Genomic DNA, 19,618 nt, shown 5'->3' with positions numbered 1-19,618 from the left:
TTTTTTAAAATAATCAACTCCTAGGTAGGCATGCAAATGGCACCAAGGGCTGCAGGTGTTGGCCACATAAAATAGTTTCTGATTTCTGCATTACAAAAAAGCTACAAAATTGCAGTTAAAGCCTGCCAGGAACTTGTTTACATCAGCCGTCTTGGAAGGTAGAGAAGTTAGGTGGAGAGAAGTGGAGACAGAGAGAAAAGCCCACACACAGTTTTTTATATCTTCAGCAGAAAGCAGCAGGCAGCTGAGAACTGGGAGAAGGAGACTGAAAAGATAATAACTATGGAATGAATTGTTAGTCTCATCATGGGCAGCAACATATGAAAAGTTGTGTTGTGATAAGGATGGAGGGAATAGCACCACTCTTAATTCTCAGGCCCTTGGGCTCTATATATATAGAAATGGACAGTGGTATGTGGCTCAGGTGAAGACACAACCAGGTGGTGCTCAGATACACTGTAGATTCAAACTTGTGAAAGGAAGAAAAGAAAGTCACGGGCACTCACCAATTCCAATGCTTTTATTAGAACATCTTTATACGTGCAGGTGGGAAAAGAGTGGAGCAGGTGTGTCTTCACTAACAACGGTTGTTTCGCGCACAACCGTGGTTAGTCAGTGAGGACGCACCTGTTCCACTCCATCACCCTGTATATATAAAGTTATTCTAATAAACTGGACTACTAATGCATCGGAATTGGTGAGTGCCTGTGACTTTTTCTTCCTTTTGCAATATTAAACATTTGGACAAAATACTACTAAATATAGGCTGTCAATTGTTGATTGGCTGGGTGCAGACCCTACCTACACCCCCACAGATCATCTGTTCAGCACCCCACTAATGTAAGAACAAAGCTTAAAGCAGTAACAGTGCAATTGTTTTACCCTGGACAGCCTCTTCAATAACAGACATGACCAATAAGCACAAGTGGCTCAGTTTCTGAGACTTTTTTTTTTTTTTTAATCTACTTTCACATAACTATTTTAAAAGGTCCCTATACTTTTTTCCAATAGATTCCCTTCCAAAAAGACTGTGGTGATGATGGAATTTGTCATTCGGATCTTTTCTTACAAGTGGCACAGAAACCAGATGATGTGTAAGTCTTGTTTTGCCGTTGCAATTAGAGCATCTATTATATGCCCATGAAGGTAGGGTGACTCTAGACCAGTGGTGTCAAACTCAAATACACAGTGGGCCAAAATTAAAAAAATTGGCTTATTGAAGAGCAAATGCGGCGGTCCTGGCACTGTCAGAGTAGCGTGTGGTGTTCCTCGCACTGTCAGTTGTGTGAGTCTCCACGGCCTGTGCACTATGATAAATGACATGATAAATTGCTATAATATGATTAAACCCAAACCCATGTAATAGCCAACCCCCTCAATATTGCCCCATGTTGTAGCCAACCCAAATAAAATTGCCCCACATATTAGCCAGCCCTCCCAATAGTGCCTTAATAGTAGCCAGCCCCCCAAGTGTTCCATATAGTAGCCAGTATTCCCCAATAGTGTCTTTTATAGTATCCAGACCTCCCTAGTAGTCTCATATAGTATCCAGCCCTCCCCCGAAGTCTCATATAGTAGCCATCCCTCCCCCCATAGTCTCTTATATCGTAACCAGCCCTCCCCAACAGTCTCCTATATATTAGCCAGCCCTCCCCGATAGTCTCTTATATAGTAGCCAGCCCTCCCCAGTAGTCTCATATAGTAGCCAGTCCTTCCCCATAGTCTCTTATATAGTAGCCATGGCGGGCCACATGTAATTCAAACTCTAAATTGCCTGGCGGCCCAAAGATAGTGGCACCACGGGTCAGATTTGGCCCGCGGGCCAGAGTTTGACATAACTGCTCTAGACGGTACTGTTCTGTTACAGCTCCCTCAGCATTACATAAACATAGACACAACGGACAAGTATTTACCAGTGGAGCTAACTGAACTCTGCTACATCTGTACCATGTTACACGTCACTATGTCTCGCTAATTAATAGGCAGGAATGAATGGTGGCGTATACAGTCTTATAATTAGTGATGCATCGCTTCCTACAGGAAACAACCATACGTTGTCAGTGACAAAAACAGAAGGCTGATGTTCCAAGTAACACTAAGGAATAAAAAGGAAAATGCTTACAACACAAAGCTCAAGGCAGTTTTCTCCGAAAATCTTTTCTTTGCATCTTCAACTCCTCCGGTAAGTAATTTAAAAAATCTCCCACAATTTTGTGTCTACAGATCCAATGCAGTTACAAATGAGAACATGTCTTATGGTGTTAGCTCACGACAATTTTCCCAGGGGATAATATATATGTTATTCATGCAGTCTTTTAAATGGAAACTATCAGCTGGTTAGAAGCATGTCCCTATAGGAGGATGAAGGTAGATTTCTTATCTTCATCTTCGGTGTAGTTTTCATGTAGTTTGATCCATATGCTAATGAGGTTGTTTGGTGCACTGGGGGCGGGGCTACCACCCTCACACCATCGCTTCTAATGAATATCCATCTGGTGCCCTGCAGTGGTAAACCCCAGTATTCATTAGAAGGGATGGACCAGCCTTGGGCACTAATGGTGGTAGCCCCACCCCCAGTGCACCAAACCACCTAATTAGCATATGGATTGAACTACAAAGTTGACGAAAGTGATGCAGAGGATTAAGGAAAGAAACTTACCGCCATCTTTAGCCCATGTGCTATAGGGACATATCAGCAGGTTAGATGCTTCTAACCTGCTGATAGTTTCCCTTTAAGATGTGTCAGGCTGGGTGGTTGCACTTCACGGTCTGTGAATTTATTGGGTGCTTACACAGTCATCTATGTTGCAGAGCGATGGAACAGAAGTTCTGTGCCAAGTTGGCAATACACAAGGATCTGTCAGCTGTCTGGTGGGATTCCCGTTTCTGAAAGACCAGCAAAAGGTATTTTAAAGTTATAAAGAAAATGAGTAAAGTTTTCTAAGAGTTCATGACCTTCAAGGGTATGTCCCTAATTGTATTGCTTTCTGACAAATCTGACAAGGGGCTACTAATATGGCGGCCATTACTCCTGAAGAATTCTGGTTACTAGGAATTCAACTATATTCACCCTGTTGTACTTTGCAGTAAAGTGGAGGACTATGGCAATACACTTGCTGATAAGATGAATAGTGTCATCATTTATATTTGTGACCTCTATTGACTGTCAGTTTTGTGCGGCTGCTATTCATTGAATGGTCCTTGCAACAATGGTGGATTCCTTGGCGCTCAAACCTCCCGACACTGTCACTCCACTTCAAAAAAGAGGCAGAGATTCCCAGTATTATTGCCAACCAGATGTGTTCTTTATTGTAGTGCTATGCGTTTCGAGGGTTAACCACCCTCTTCATCAGGCATGATTAGGTACATTACACACTAGTATTTATACATAAACTAAACACCAGTTCCTTTGAAAGGAAAAAAAAATGGAGTACCACTTTAAGACACAAAAAGAACTTTGGGCTTGCCAGGGTGCAGCTACAAGTTGTATACCCCCTAATGTTATAGTTGTGATTGCCTCAATAAATGTTTTCTTTTTATAGGTTACATTTGATATTGGATTTGATTTCAACCTCAATTATCTTCAGGATAAAGCTTACATCTACTTCCAGGCTACAAGGTATAGTCCCTTAGAGGGTCCATATTTAGGTGGATATGTGTGAACTGCACCTGTAGCATCTTTAGAAAACTTAAGGGGGTTGTCTAATACATGAACATACATTGGAAAATAAAGTTGCTGTTACCTTTCTGTGGTCTTTCATGTTTTCTTTCTCTTACTGATGCCAGGAGGTGGATATGGGGTCTTAAAAAAAATACCAAATCTGGGTAACTCAACATGGATGATGTTCAGTTTTTTTTAAGTTTCTTGTAAAGTTAAACTTAAGTCTGTTATTCAGTTCATCATGGAAAGATGCACTTGCATGCTAAATGGTTGGTGTGCTGACGTGACCTTCCAACACCCAGTGAGTTCCATGAACCCTTAATTCAGTTGCATTAGCAACTCAACCACCCACTATGGACCTGCAAAGCCCCTCATTGATTTGAAGATATTTTTTTTTTCATGAAAATTTCTTTATTTCTATTGTCTTATATAGAATTTGATCCTTACTCACTTTAGCAAGGATAGGCTACTATACCAAATACAGCCCTTTGTAAGCATGATGGTAAGCCCCTTTAAATGTGTTATTCCATCTTCACATAAAAGTTCAAACTTTATTTTTCTACAGTGAAAGTTATGAAGATAATGTGCAAGACAATGCAGTGAACATATCTCTTCCTGTAAAGTATGACACAGGGATGCACTTCACAAGGTATGGAATGTTTATATTCTGAATATTCTATATGACACATACAGTAATAGGATTCACCAGTATGGAGGTCTTTGGTATTCTGCATTAGTATGGAAACAGTGGATGACAACCCTATGTGACAGCTGAAATAAATATACAAGTGGATATACCAGTTTAACAGAATATGTTTTTTGTTTGTTTTTGGGTGGGGTGATTTCAGATGTGTATGTGATTTTTTTTTTCTTAATTTAATTTACATTAAGCAGTCCAGTATGCCTGCAATAGACTTTAAAGGGAACCTGTCACCCCCCGTGCCGGGGTGACAGGCTCCCGACCCCCCGTTAGAGCCCCCTATACTTACCTAATCCCGCCGGGTCCCGCTTCTGGAGGTGGTCGGGTGATGAAGATCTAAGCTGCTGCAGCCTGGCGCGCGCGCTGAGAGATGAGTCCAGCGCTCATAGAGAATGACAGAGCGCTGGACTCTCCTGTCATTCTCTATGGGTGTTGGACTCATCTCTCAGCGCGCGTGCCGGGCTGCAGCGGCTGAGATCTTCATCACCCGACCACCTCCAGAAGCGGGACCCGGCGGGAATAGGTAAGTATAGGGGGCTCTAACGGGGGTCGGGAGCCTGTCACCCCGGCACGGGGGGTGACAGGTTCCCTTTAAGGGTAGCTTTACACATACTGTATTGCAGCAGATGTCATGGTGCAGATCTGCAGAAGATTTGATCTAAATAACTGAACACAGCATCAAATTTTCACCATCAAATCTGCTGCGGATCCTGTACATGTGAACGCACCCTAAAGGTTTTTTTTTTTTTTATGCATTTATTTCCTATTAGTATGTGATCGATAGGGGTCTGATACTGGTCTGGAAACAAGTGAGCAAAACAGATCAGTAGGGTTCCCCTTTTAATGATTCCCAGCCACGTTTGCACATCCACACATGAGATTGTACCTAATAATCCAGCTTAGCCCCATGTGAAGTTGAGCTCCTAAGAATTAGCCTTTGATATGTTCTTTTAAAACCTCTTTTAAAGGACTACATTTTAATAAAGGAGTGACCCTGGCACACCACTGCATTCCATTCTACAGCTCGGAAAGCTTCGGAGATTATAATTCTTTTACACAATAAAAAACTGATATCTCAAGTAGGGATAAGGGAGTTTACAGTGCAAGAAGTAGAACGCTTCAATAAGCTTGTCAGCCGGCTGCCTAGGAATACCGTGCCACTTCAGGTGCCTGGGAAAGCTGGATACAGCCCCGAAAAACTTTTTTCAGGCACCTGGAGGGAGCAGCACTGAGTTAAAAGGCAGACGGCTGACAAGCAGACGGCCAGGCTTATTGAAGTACTTCACTAGCACTGTAAATCCCTCATCCCTTATCACAAGACGACGGCCGGTCCACCCTTTAAATGAATACTGGGGCCGAGCACTGTGCCAATATTGATTAGAGGCGGCCAGCTGGGGCAGATCAGTAGACTGAGGGTGGAAGTCCCACCCCCAGTGCACCAAACTGCCTCATTAGCACATGAATTAAACTACAAAGATACCAAAAACGGCACCAACGATCAAGGTAAGAAACTTACCTTCATCCTCAGCACCCCATGTGCTATAGGGACATATCAGCAGGGTAGATACTTCTATCCTGCTGATAGTTTCCCTTTAAACAAAAGGAGGCCCCTGTTATGATTGTAGTTGACCCCCCTCCCCCTTCTTATCTTCTGTGTCCCTGTAAAACTCCAGATGCTCTATGCTCTTTAATGTACTCATCTAATTTGTCGCGCTCATCATGCTGGTCTGTGGAGTGACACCTCTTTTTTTATTTCCTTCTAGGTCTACGAGCATTAACTTTTATGAGGTGTTTTCTGGGGCTAGTGTTCCATCAACGATAAATCATCTTAAAGAAATTGGTCCAGAATATAACTTTACTATAAAGGTAAATAAGATTATTTTTCAATTTACATCACATGATCATATGAAAAAAAAAAATAATAAAATATATATATATATATATATATATTTATTTATTTTAATATGAATAGTGTCAAAGAGGCGGGGCCAATTATTCCCTGTGCCCTAGTACTGCTATGCCTTACAGTGTTGTATGCCTGCCCTATACTTAATCAGGACATACACTGTGCACACAAGACAGTGAGGTATAGCGATGCCAGGGCCCAGGGAACAATAGGCTCCTCCTCTTTGACACCATTCACATTAATTGGTTATGAAAATAAAAACAAGCACTTGCAACAAAACTGTGTTCTGAATGCTTCCATTAATATCTAACCAGCAGTGCTGCCAGCATAGTAAATTGTCAGGGGGTCAGAGATTTACTTTACGGCTATGTTCACACTACGTAAAACTAAGGCCGTAGTTCTTGCTGCAGAACTACGGCCGTAGTTTTGTGGTGTGGACAATGCCTTGTGTGCAATGGGATCCCGGCCAGAGCGTACACACATCGTATACGCTCCGGCCGGGATCTATGCAGCGCCGGAAAAAACTGACAGGCAGAAAGACCTGTCAGTTCACACAGTGAAGCGAGCGGCTCCAGCCGCTCGCTTCACTGTGTGCTATGGTAAGCTCTGATGCGGGCGCGCGCTGATGCCCCGCATCAGAGCTCCGCAGCCGAAAGATGATCCAGTCGGTATGTAAGTACCGGCCAAGATGATCCGGCCAGAGAAAAGCCGGTCTAATACGTAGTGTGAACATAGCCTAAAAGAAACAAGTCACGTCCCTTACCCGGCACTGGGACCCAATGCTGCACCCAATAGTCTTCAGGTAGGCGCCATTTTCAAAATACTGTGCTTTAATCCCTCCTCTCAGCGCCTAGTAAGTAGTCATGGGGGCGGAGCTGCAGTAGCCTCCACCTTCCTCCCTGCCACTTAAACTTTACTGGCACCCCGCATGCTGGGCTTTGCATGAAGTTCCTAGCCCTTAGGATGCCAATAAAGTGTGAGTGGCTTGGAGGCAGCATGATTAAAAAATATTAGATTTTTTTCCTATTAAAATTAGAAAATAATCCATGTTTTTCGACTTTCTATCTAAATAGTGCTTCAGTCTATATTGTCACCCGTCTCATTACCAGTGTGTCTAACAGAACTTTTACTAAGAGTAGTCTATTTGGTGGAAAATTGGATGTTTGAAAATATGTGACTTGGCAGTAAACCGGGAGACTTGAAAAAAAAAAGGAATTTATATATAGTAGTTCCAGCTCCGCCATTACTGAATGTACAAGAAGGACAAATTATTTAAACCCAGTCTAACTTGCAACTAAACCACATAATGCATAAAGGATCTAAATAATGTATGGTTTTTCTGAACTAATATAATAACCGATCGAGGGCAGACAAACAAAATATGTGATCTACGCAGCTGCGCACAGGCGCAATAGGTATTTAACCAACCTATTCCTCACCACAGATTTGTATTTAATGGACTGACCTTTGGAGATGCTCTGAAGACCTTTTGGAGTATACCGATGTATACAGTAATTTTGCTCAGTATTTTGCAACCAAAACCAGGAGTGGATTGCAAACGGCTATGTTCACACACTGTTGAAATTGAGTGGATGGCCGCCACTTAATGCCAAATAATTACTGTTACTTTAAAAGAATGGCTGTTATTTCCCATTAAATGGCGCCCATCCACTAAGTTTAAACAGTGTGTGAACATGGCCTTTCTGCGTTTTTAATCCACTCCTGGTTTTGGTTGCAAAATACTGACAGAAATACTGCGTGTGAACATTGCCTTAGCTAAACTGCGTATTGAACATCAGACAACTTAAAGGGGTACTTCTGCGAAATATTTTTCTTTCAAATCAACTGGTGTTGGAAAGTTATATAGATTTGTAATTTATTTCTATTTAAAAAGCTCCAGTCTTCTGGTACTTATCAGCTGCTGTATGTCCTGCAGGAAGGGGTGTATTCTTTCCAGTTTGACACAGTGATCTCTGCTGCCACCTCTGTCCATGTCAGGAACCGTCCAGAGCAGGAGCATATCCCCATAGAAATCCTCTCCTGCTCTGGACAGTTCCTGTCTTGTACAGAGGTGGCAGCAGAGAGCACTGTGTCAGACTAGAGAGAATACACCACTTCCTGCAGGACATAAAGCAGCTGATAAGTACTGGAAGACTGGGGATTATTAAATAGAAATAAATTACAAATCTATATAACTTTCAAAAACTAGTTGATTTGAAAGGAAAATATTTTTGTCAGAGTACCCCTTTAAGAACTTATGCTTTATTGTTGCGCTTTGACTTTTAGCTTATTTTGGGTATGTTCTCTTTTATTAATGTTAATGGTGTTACTTTAGATCAGTACTGGGACAATTCCAGTAACATCAGCGTTTGTAACCGTGAATATTCCAGAGTCCACAAAAGAAAACAATCCCTTGATGTATATCACAGACATCCAAACAGACCAGGTAAGCGGAAGTAGGGGTAAATGTTATACAATACACATATAATTGTTCTGTTTCACACTGATCACATGTATTTGCAATGTTATGCACATTTGGGCTAGGTTCGCACTGTAAAAAACTACGTCCTTCTTATAACAACGTCCGTCATTTTTACGTAGTGTGAACTATGCCCTGTACTGAATGTGAGCAGCTCCCTAAAAGCAAATATTCTACATGCCGGAGAATCATTCCTAGTCCTTTCTGAGGGATTTAAAGGGGTTATCCAGGATTAGAAAGAAAGCATAAATACTTTCTTGCCAAAACAGCGCCACTCCTGTCCTCAGGTTGTGTGTGGTATTACAATTATACTCCATTCACTTAAATGGCACTGAGCTGTAAAATTGATGTAAAATATCGAACTTTTTGCCACAATTTAATAGAAATCATGGTGAAACAGTGTCAATCATAATCTGTAAGCACAGCCTTGGAAACTAAAGGTAGTCATCATGTCTTGCTGTGTATTCTGTTTGTTAATATATGTATATGTCTTATGTTGTATATAAATGTACAGAAGTCATGCTGTATTCTTATATTGTAGTCTTACAATCTTCAGCACTAACATATGAAGAAGTGTGAGCATTGTAACTGGCACTGGCAGAATCATTAACCTTCACACACACACACACACCATATTTGATTCAACTATTTATTCCACTGACCTTCTCTGCAAAGTATTTGGAGCTTTGTTCCTTACACACAGAGCTGTAAAACACATCTCCAGTGGCAAATTCTTTAAGGACATCCAATTGATTTCTAATTACATAAAAACAGGCTCCTTAAAGGTGTACTCTGTAAAAAAAAAAAAAAGAAAAAAATTCTCAAGTCTTTCAGTTCTTATCATGTGCTGTATGCACGGCAGGAAGTGGTGTATTTTTTTCCAATTTGAAACTGTGCTCTCTGCTGCCACCTCTGTCCGTGACAGGAAGTGTCCAGAGCAGTAGCAAATCCCCATAAAAAAACTCCCTGCTCTGCACAGTTCCTTTCACAGACAGAGGTGGCAGCAGAGAGCATTGTGTCAGACACCACTTCCTGCAGGGCATACAGCAACTTATAAGTAATGGAGGGCTTGAGATTTTTTAACCCTTAGCTGTTCTGAGACGTTACTGTATGTCTCTTTACAGCACTGCTGGAGCCGACCTCCCGGTATACTAGGTGGCCCTCTGTTACTATGTGTAGCAGAGGGCCGTAGCTTCATGTCGGTACAGCCTGATTGCTGTGTTGGCCTGAATGAATCACTTAGTTCCTGTTTTCAAGTCTCAAAGGGGCTTTTAATCCATTACCTGTGGGTCCAGTAGCGATCGTCTGGTGTCCGTGCCCGCCCAGTGCTGATCTGCTTATGATCTCCAGGCCGCAAGCCTCCCACATCTGTGTGTGGGCTTTGCAGCTTGATCCACTGATTGAGGCCTCTCCTGCAGCCTCCATCAGTCGATCCCAGGTACTACTGATCATAGCTTTCTTATGAAAAAATTATGATCAGTATAAGGAATCAAAGGATTCCTTATAATAGTCTCCTATGGGGACTAAAAATATATGTAGATAAAAAAAAAAAGAACAAAGTTTTGTTGAATAAAAAAAAACTTCTATAATAAGTTAAATAAAAGATATCCTAAATAAAAATAATAATTGTAAATAAATAATCAAATAAACATATGTCATATTTCCGTGTGCAAAATTGCACAAACTATTAAGATATAACAATATTGATCATATACGGTGGAGTACCCCTTGACTACAAATTCTTTTTTTGTTAAAAGAGTTTAAGAGTTAAGTTTTGTATTGTATTGCCCCCCAAAAGTTATAGAAATCACCAATATACACTTTTTACGGGAAATGCACATAAAGTGCTTTTTTTCCCTGCACTTACTGCTGTATTAAGGTCTTCACTTCCTGGATAACATGATGATGTCACTTCCTGGATAAAATGGTGATGTCACTTCCTGGATAAAATGGTGATGTCACTTCCTGGATAAAATGGTGATGTCACAACCCGACTCCCAGAGCTGTGCGGGCTATGGCTGCTGGAGAGGATGATGGCAGAGGGATTCTCAGTGTCCCCCCAGTGCCCTGTGTCCCTCTGCCATCATCCTCTCCAGCAGCCAGAGCCCACACAGCACTGAGGGTCGGGTCGTGACATCACCATGTTATCCAGGAAGTGACATCACCATGTTATCCAGGAAGTGAAGCCTTGATGCAGTAGTAAGTGCAGGGAAAAAAGCACTTTATAAGTATTTCCCGTAATAAGTGTGTATTGGTGATTTGTATAACTTTTGGGGGGCAATACAATACTTTAATTAAAAAATTTTTGCCGGACTTCTCCTTTATTAAATCTTCAATCAGTTGTTACTGGCTCGGGGCAGCTGGAAATTCAGAAACTATTTGATGTCTTCATTCCTTTTCTAGGTTAAAGGAATTAGTTGCAATGCCGTCATCAATCCTCTTCACATAGGAAAAAAAGAATATGTGATTTCATTCACAGAAGAAAAATTCTCAAAGGTCCAGGAATTAGTAAGTACAATTGTCCAAAAGGAGAATTCAACCAAGTTCTATTTAAAAGGCACAGAGGCTCTTCTAATTCATCTGACTGTAAAATAAGCTGTGTCCCCATGACAACAATCCCTGTCCCTGACCAAAATCTATGTCTTAGGTAATACAGTCGGAACCTTTATGGCATGGCATGTACATAAGTGTGATTTTTGAAGTTGACATATGTTGAAGCAGATGAAATAAAGGCTATTTTAGGTGAAAAAAAGGCCATTATTTTATAATGACGGATGTAAAGAATAATTATGATGATTATTAATGGCCATCATTATAAAAAAAAAAACATGTTTTTTGACAAAAAAAATACATTGTGGGAACATAGCCTGATACAGGTTTTGGACAAATCACAACAACACCTTGGCCAAGATATGACCACTACATGACTACTACCGGTATGTTACCTCTTCTACACATCACAAAAAAAAGAAGAATTCTCCTTGTGGCTACCTTCACACAACGTCTTTTTATGCAGAATACTGTCTTTTGTTTATAAAATAACAGCCTTATTTTACAATGACGCAGTAAATAATAATTTACTCCTCCATTATCAAACGACGTTGCGTGAATAGTTTAAAGAGGATTCCTGTCTCAGCTAATATAGTTATACTCGTAGGACTCGTCCAGTTTAATTCTTTTGCAAATACATTCATTTAGTAAACTTGCCTCCTTCTCCCGATACGTTGACTCTTTTCCTCCCTTTGTTGAGAGCTCGTTGTCTAGGTAACCAACCACCACTCTGCTCTAAAAGCAATGGTCTGGCTGCTGTATGTATAGCTACAATGTAGATGTATAGGGATACAGTGTGTAAACAATGTGTAAAGTGGTTAGTGCCCAGTGTAATCCCTGCAGTACAGTACAGAGCAACACTATACTGTGTGGGCTATATAGACACCAGCCAGCCAGAGTGGTGGTCTGTAACATTATCAATAGGTTTGAGTGAGCAAGCTCGAAACTTTGAAAAAAAAGTATAGAATGGATTTTTTTAGGTTTTTTTGTGTCTGTAAAAATGTGTTCACTTTTTTCAGCAAATAGAAAAACCGATACCTTGCTGGTTGTCCAAAACCGTTTATTTCTACATGTTGCCTTTTGCAGACCTGCGACAATACAAGATGCACACGATTCAAATGTCTGATGAAAGATCTTCAGCTGAGAGAAGATTACTTTGTTAATGTGTCTACCAGAATCTGGAACGGGACATTTGCAGTTGTAAGTATTCAACCAGAACCACAAATCTTTGACCTTTATGTCAACAGTAGCCGACATAATATAGTCTGGTGGCCCCAACTGTATCTTGCATTTACCCTACAACCAACTGCACCTAACCTACCATCAACTGCATCTACCCTACAACCAACTATATCTACCCTACCAACAACTAAATCTACCCTACCACAAACTGCATCTACCCTACCAACCACCAACAACAACTGCATTTTCCCTACCAACTACTGCATCTACCCTACCACCACCTATATCTACCCTATCGGCAACTGCATCTACCCTAGAACCAACTATATCTACCCTACCAACCACTGCATCTACCCTACCAACAACTATATCTACCCTATCAACAACTGCACGTACCCTACCAAACAACTGCATTTTCCCTACCAGCAACTACATCTACCCTACCACCACCTATATCTACCCTATCGGCAACTGCATCTACCCTACAACCAACTATATCTACCCTACCAACAACTAAATCTACCCTACCACAAACTGCATCTACCCTACCAACCACCAACAACAACTGCATTTTCCCTACCAACTACTGCATCTACCCTACCACCACCTATATCTACCCTATCGGCAACTGCATCTACCCTAGAACCAACTATATCTACCCTACCAACCACTGCATCTACCCTACCAACAACTATATCTACCCTATCAACAACTGCACGTACCCTACCAAACAACTGCATTTTCCCTACCAGCAACTACATCTACCCTACCACCACCTATATCTACCCTATCGGCAACTGCATCTACCCTAGAACCAACTATATCTACACTACCAACCACTGCATCTACCCTACCAACCACTGCATCTACCCTACCAACAACTATATCTACCCTATCAACAACTGCATCTACCCTATCAACAACTATATCTACCCTATCAACAACTGCACGTACCCTACCAAACAACTGCATTTTCCCTACCTACATCTACCCTACCACCACCTATATCTACCCTATCGGCAACTACATCTACCCTACCAACAACTGCATCTACCTTACCAACCACTCCATCTACCCTACCAACAACTATACCCTATCAGCAACTGCATCTACCCTATCAGCAACTGCATCTACCCTACCAACAAATTCTTCTATCCTGCATCTACCCTACCAACAACTGCATCTACCCTATCACCAAATGCATCTATATATAACTATATCTACAATGCATTTACTCTACCACCAACTATATCTACCCTACCAACAACTGCATCTACCCTACCACCAACCATATTTACCCCATCAACAACAACAACTGCATCTACCCTATCAGCAACTGCATCTACCCTACCAACAAATTCTTCTATCCTGCATCTACCCTACCAACAACTGCATCTACCCTATCACCAACTGCATCTATATATAACTATATCTACAATGCATTTACTCTACCACCAACTATATCTACCCTACCAACAACTGCATCTACCCTACCACCAACCATATTTACCCCATCAACAACTGCATCTACCCTACCAACAAATATATCTGCCCTATCAGCAACTGCATCTACCCTATCACCAACTACTATATTTCTACCCTATCAGCAACTGCATCTACCATCTACCTGCCAACCTGTGGGCATGTCCAGTGCTGTCCAAGTTCTAATGAATAGGGTGTTATTAGGAGTAATAAGGGAGGAACAGCACAATGCAGAGTTCTCAGAGGAGAAGCTCCAGAATTGTTATTTCATGGTGATACAGGCCAGGCACATATAGCATAGGGACTCTGCAGCTCCACAATGTGTACATATGCTATCACTACCCCTTGTTTAATGTGTCGTCTTACATTAATACTTCATTAATAAATGTAGATCTGTCTGCTGTCTACTTGCAGGGATTTTTGGTCTTTACAAACTCAATTCACAGAAGGGGACAAAAACCAGACATTAGTACAAAAGATGGCAACCGCAACTGGAATATATTGAATGGAAAGAATAGTTTAGAGGACACATCTTCCATGGACTTTATAGCTGTGGAAAATATGCTAACTAAATAATTGCTACTAGATTTTATTGTCTCAAATGTATTCATATGGTTTACAGATCAGTGAATGGCACAGGCCTGAGCTTTTTTTTTAATTTTTTTTAGACTAGACCTATTGAATATTGATTTCTACAATATATTCCACCTTCATATATGGACCGATGTAAACCAGGTTCTGTAAATTGTCACACAATGTATGATCTTAAAGGGGTTTATCCCTACAGCTTATAACCTGTCACCACAGGTGACAATAACAATATCAGTGTCAAGAACAATACAGTGTCTGATTGGTTGGGGTCTGACCACTGGGCACCCTATTAATGACAAGAACAGGACTGAATGGAGCACTGGCCGAGCATGCACACAATTATTCCATTCACTTTCTATGGGACTGCCTACTATAGCCAAGGACAGCACTTTTTGTACTGTACTGGGCTGTACTTAAGTTCTAGAAGTATTGCATTTTTTAAATAAAAGTAATTTAAAACTTTCTGTCACCAGTTGACTATCCTTAGAGCGAATCTAAAGCAAATCTGTATCCACTCACCACCCTCCCCAAACCACTGGCACCGATCATTTGCTGACATCAAGTCCTTTTATGTTGTCTCTTTCAAATTGCTCCTGGTGCCATCTTTCGGTTTATTCAGCCAGAGCAATGTCAAAGAGGCGGGGCCTAGAGCGTCCGGGCCTTAGGCCTGCCATGCCTCCTGGTTCTATAAATTCTGCGTATATGCCATAGCAATCCGAAAAGACGCAGTGATATGGCCGGACTCTTTGTTTTTTAGCTACCATGTCATGCCTCTTGTGCTTCACCGGCGTTCGGGATCTGTGGTTTGTAAAGTGCAACGCTGGTGAAGATGGCATAGGCACGACACCATAACTAGAACAAGTAGTCCGGGCGTGTCACTGCGCATGTGCCGCTTCGGATTGCTACGGCCTTCACACAGAATTTAAACAGCAAGAAAGAATAGACCACTTTCTACAGGACATAAAGCAGCTGATAAGTACTGGAAGACTTGAGATTTTTTAAATAGAATTTACAACACTCTGGCACCAGTTGATTTGAAAGAAGTGTTGTGTGTAACAATAGTTTTTTTTTCTTTTAGTCATCATTTCAGTCCTTGGAGCTGGTAGCAAGTGCAACACTTGAAACGCTAAACCCTGAAATATTTGTCGTCAACAGCAACAAGTTATTGGTAAGTGAATATATAAGAGGATCGTGAATCTAAGTTTTATGTTGATTACCCCTCAAGAAGAATGTGATTATGGCAAGGAAACACATAGGGAGAAATTTATCAAACATGGTGTAAAGTGAAACTGGCTCAATTGCCCCTAGCAACCAATCAGATTCCACCTTTCATTTTCCAAAGAGTCTGTGAGGAATGAAAGGTGGAATCTGATTGGTTGCTAGGGGCAACTGAGCCAGTTTCACTTTACACCATGTTTGATAAATCTCCCCCTTAGTCTGGTATATAATGCTTGCTCATATTTGATGATGATGATGATGTGTTTCACAGATCCCGCTCACCATTATAAAACCGGGTGAGAAAGCTGAAGTCCCCATTGGCGTGGTGGTTGGAAGTGCCATAGCCGGCCTCCTACTTCTTGCTGCACTGGTGGCTGCTTTGTGGAAGGTATGACAAATCATTACAGTGCATTCTAATGTTACATATATCACACATTTTTATGGTGGCGTAGGCCAGAGATAAACAAATTTACAGTAAGTTAGAGTTCACAAAACCCCTATCGCTCTGCACTCGACTCCCGGAGGCTGGAGAAGATGGATACAGCCCTAGGGCCGCCTGGAAAACATGGATACAGCCCATAACTGATGAACTGGAGACAGGGTCATGGCCGCTCTAGATACCTATATGTAAGGAGCAACTTACATATCACAGAAGAGCTACTGGTGTACACAAAAGTTACTCAAGGCTTTGATAAAAAGGCGTAAGGACACACAGGGTATCACTGCTTGCTGTGTATGGAGCTATTTAGATGAAATAGCAAGTATACAATAAAGTTCTTAATCCATACATATAAGGTTGACCCTTCTGTAATTTATAACCTGATAATCCAGTCCCTATCCAAGTCTATTAAAGTTGGATTTGAATTTTTAGAAAGAAACATTGTTGCCCTCTTCTGGCAAATTGGAGAAATTTCACCCTATTTTTTTATTAATACAGCAGCAAACCAACTGTGTGCATGTACTGTTGGGCCATGTTCACACAATGTAAGTTCCGTACTAATTGGTACGGAACTTAAAGGGGTAGTGCGGCGCTAATCATTTATTCACAAAATAACACACATTACAAAGTTATACAACTTTGTAATGTGTGTTATGTGTAATGTGTGTTCCTCCCCCACCCACGCTAGACCCGGAAGTGTTGGTGCATTATACTTACCGCATTCGTGTCGACCCCCGTCTGCCATCTTGGGATAATGACGTCGTCTTCAGGAGGCCGGCTGATCCGCTCCATCCGTCCCTTATGCCAGCCCTCCAATGCCGTGTCATTGGCTGAGCATAAATCGCTCCCACATCACAACTCTGTGGCGCTGAAGATCATCCGGCCCTTCAGCTGTTGCAAAACTACAATTTCCATCATGCATAGACAGCCATCAAGGCATTGTGGGAATTGTGGTTTTGCAATAGCTGGAGGACTGAAGGTTCCCCATCCCTGCTGTATAGCTTGGGTCTCACCAGTGGCATATGGGGCTTAGGTCAAAAGCCTGGGCGAAATTACCATGATGTGTAAATAGAAAATCATTATCTCACATTAAAGGAATGTGCCAGCTCACCTTACCAATATCCCATATCTCCTGGGGCCCTCTTAAAAATGGCATTTGACCACTGTAGTCAGTCACTGTACATATCGAATCACTTGTGGGCTGTGATTGGTACATCAGTCACATGTATTTGTGGAAGGGGATCAGCTGGGCAAGTATTACTATATTTTTATATTTTATTTAATTAACCAGACCCCTCAACATGCAGCATATAAAATATTATAAAATAAACATCTTTATTACAGTAACCAAGCCCATGAAATTCTAAATAGTAAATTTTTCATGTCTTTGTTCCAGCTTGGATTTTTCAAAAGAAAATACGAAAAACTCGAGAAAACTGAAGATGAAATTGCAGAGACTGCACAACTAAACTAAAGCTGGAATCATCTGGTGTATATTTCTTGGTGGTAGAGGGGGGGGGGTAATTTTTATAAATATATATATATTACAATTAAGGGGTTTCAGAACAAAGTGTACTGTATTTTCCTGCGTATAAGACTACTTTTTAACCCAGGAAAATCTTCTAAAAAGTCAGGGGTCGTCTTATAGGGCGGGTGCTGAAAAACTTCGGAACTGGATTGGAGAATCTGTGGTCACCGCATATGGTAGGGGGGAGATCATAAATGGCCGCATCCCCGCTGTATGCGGCTGTCTTTGAGCAACACCCACCGTATGCGGCGAGTGTATGAAGGGCAGAGCAAACTTCAGGCGTTCAGGCTATGGAAAAAAGAAATACAGTAGAGTGCCACTGTGCCCAGAAAAACACACTTCTTTCACCCGTCTTGCCTTCTTCTCTGCCTCTCAGATCTCACCGCTGTCTGATTTTTATTTGGTGTGCGTTGTATAATCTTATACAGCGAGTATATCCCAAACTCTATATTTTAACTGGAAAAGTTGGGGGTCCTCTTATACACCGGAAAATACGGTATTTTACCAAACTGCTGGGCGGTTTTTTATATCATATTTCTAATTTGTACAGTTTTACTAGCTGGTCTGGGGTACTTTGCTATAGATTTGTACATTTATGATGGTGAGCTTACAAGTATTTTATTCATGACCATAGAAGTCCATACAAATTGATAACATTTAGGGTACATTTACACAGAAAGATTATCTGACAGATTATCTGCCAAAGATTTGAAGCCAAAGCCAGAAACAGAGATCAGGTCATAAAAGGAAAGCCTGAGATTTTTCCTCTTTTCAAATCCATTCCTGGCTTTGGCTTCAACTCTTTGGCAGATAATCTTTCTGTGTAAATGGACCCTTAGGTAGAATAATACAATAAAATCTCTTGTTTATTGTGCATAAAGTGCATCTTTTGTACTGTACTAAATCAGATCTATTATGAGAAACCATTTTGTTCCCTTTGGTCTAGACCAGGAATGGGGAACCTTCGGCCCTCCAGCTGTTGCAAAACTGCAATTCCCATCATGCCTCGGCATCGAAAGTAAAGCTTTGGCTGTCCGGGCATGATGGGAATTGTAGTTTGCAACAGCTGGAGCTCCGAAGGTTCCCTATTCCTGATCTAGACAAAAAAAATTATATAATATATCTATATCACACACACAGACAAAAAATACAAGATTACAATTAGGACTATCTTCTAGCACTATAAGTTTAATCATGAGTTATATATACACACACACACACATAAAATTATATATATATATATATATATATATATAGCATGTATTTTATTTTTGGATGGTACACTGGATTTAAATGACAGCTGTTCATATTTTCAATTTTTGTTGAAGTAGTCTTGCAATGCGGTTGTTCCAGCATTCATAGTAAAAGGAGCAGGAAGCAGATGGCTCTGTACATTCTTGGTTACTGCACATTAACTCTCATTCAGTTCAATGGGAAATAAGCTGCATTAACTCAGCTTGGCCACTACACAGTGTACGGCGCTAGCCACCTGCTGCTCAGAAAACCCTCTTAAATTTTGAAAATATCTCCCATGTAGATGAAGACTCCAGAGTGCATTGTATTGCTTGAATGCGTTTAAAGGACAACTCTGGCCAAAACGTATTTTTTATTATGTTATTACATAAGGAAAGTTAGACAAATTCCTAATGTACATTAATTATGGGAAATGCACTTATACTGCTATTTCCCTTAATTTAGTAGATCAGATAGGGTTCAGATTCTGTAAAAAAAAACTGTGACGTCACAAATCAGTTGTAATTCCTATGGAGTGTCCAGCAGGGAGCGCAACTATATATAGAAGTCTATAGTACTGTATTGTACATGCAACTGTATGTAATGTATCACAGGGACACAGGGCAGAGAGGGACCAGGCTCACACTGG

The 19,618-nt window shown here is 41.1% G+C and overlaps 1 protein-coding gene and 1 long non-coding RNA gene across 2 annotated transcripts in view; one reads left to right on the top strand and one right to left on the bottom strand.

Moving 5' to 3' along the window:
• The window catches only part of ITGA2 (integrin subunit alpha 2), a 91,269-nt gene extending 71,902 nt beyond the window's left edge, over positions 1–19,367 (top strand). The window contains exons 19-30 of the mRNA XM_069963047.1: positions 1,012–1,094; positions 2,041–2,182; positions 2,812–2,904; positions 3,543–3,619; positions 4,227–4,310; positions 6,125–6,227; positions 8,603–8,713; positions 11,150–11,254; positions 12,383–12,496; positions 15,630–15,719; positions 16,041–16,157; positions 17,605–19,367. Of these exons, the coding sequence (XP_069819148.1) occupies positions 1,012–1,094; positions 2,041–2,182; positions 2,812–2,904; positions 3,543–3,619; positions 4,227–4,310; positions 6,125–6,227; positions 8,603–8,713; positions 11,150–11,254; positions 12,383–12,496; positions 15,630–15,719; positions 16,041–16,157; positions 17,605–17,682 (1,197 nt within the window). The 3' untranslated portion in view covers positions 17,683–19,367. The remainder of the gene's footprint in view (positions 1–1,011; positions 1,095–2,040; positions 2,183–2,811; positions 2,905–3,542; positions 3,620–4,226; positions 4,311–6,124; positions 6,228–8,602; positions 8,714–11,149; positions 11,255–12,382; positions 12,497–15,629; positions 15,720–16,040; positions 16,158–17,604) is intronic.
• Positions 2,722–9,533, bottom strand: LOC138786219 (uncharacterized). The gene is made up of 3 exons (XR_011362198.1): positions 9,409–9,533; positions 3,744–3,802; positions 2,722–2,886 (listed from the first exon to the last, which is right to left on the bottom strand). It is a non-coding gene; the product is annotated as an uncharacterized lncRNA (long non-coding RNA).
• Positions 19,368–19,618: the final 251 nt, after the last annotated feature.

This window comes from Dendropsophus ebraccatus, chromosome 3 (genome assembly GCF_027789765.1).
Source record: "Dendropsophus ebraccatus isolate aDenEbr1 chromosome 3, aDenEbr1.pat, whole genome shotgun sequence".
Taxonomy (NCBI): domain Eukaryota; kingdom Metazoa; phylum Chordata; class Amphibia; order Anura; family Hylidae; genus Dendropsophus; species Dendropsophus ebraccatus.
This window is presented reverse-complemented; position numbering and strand designations above follow the sequence as displayed.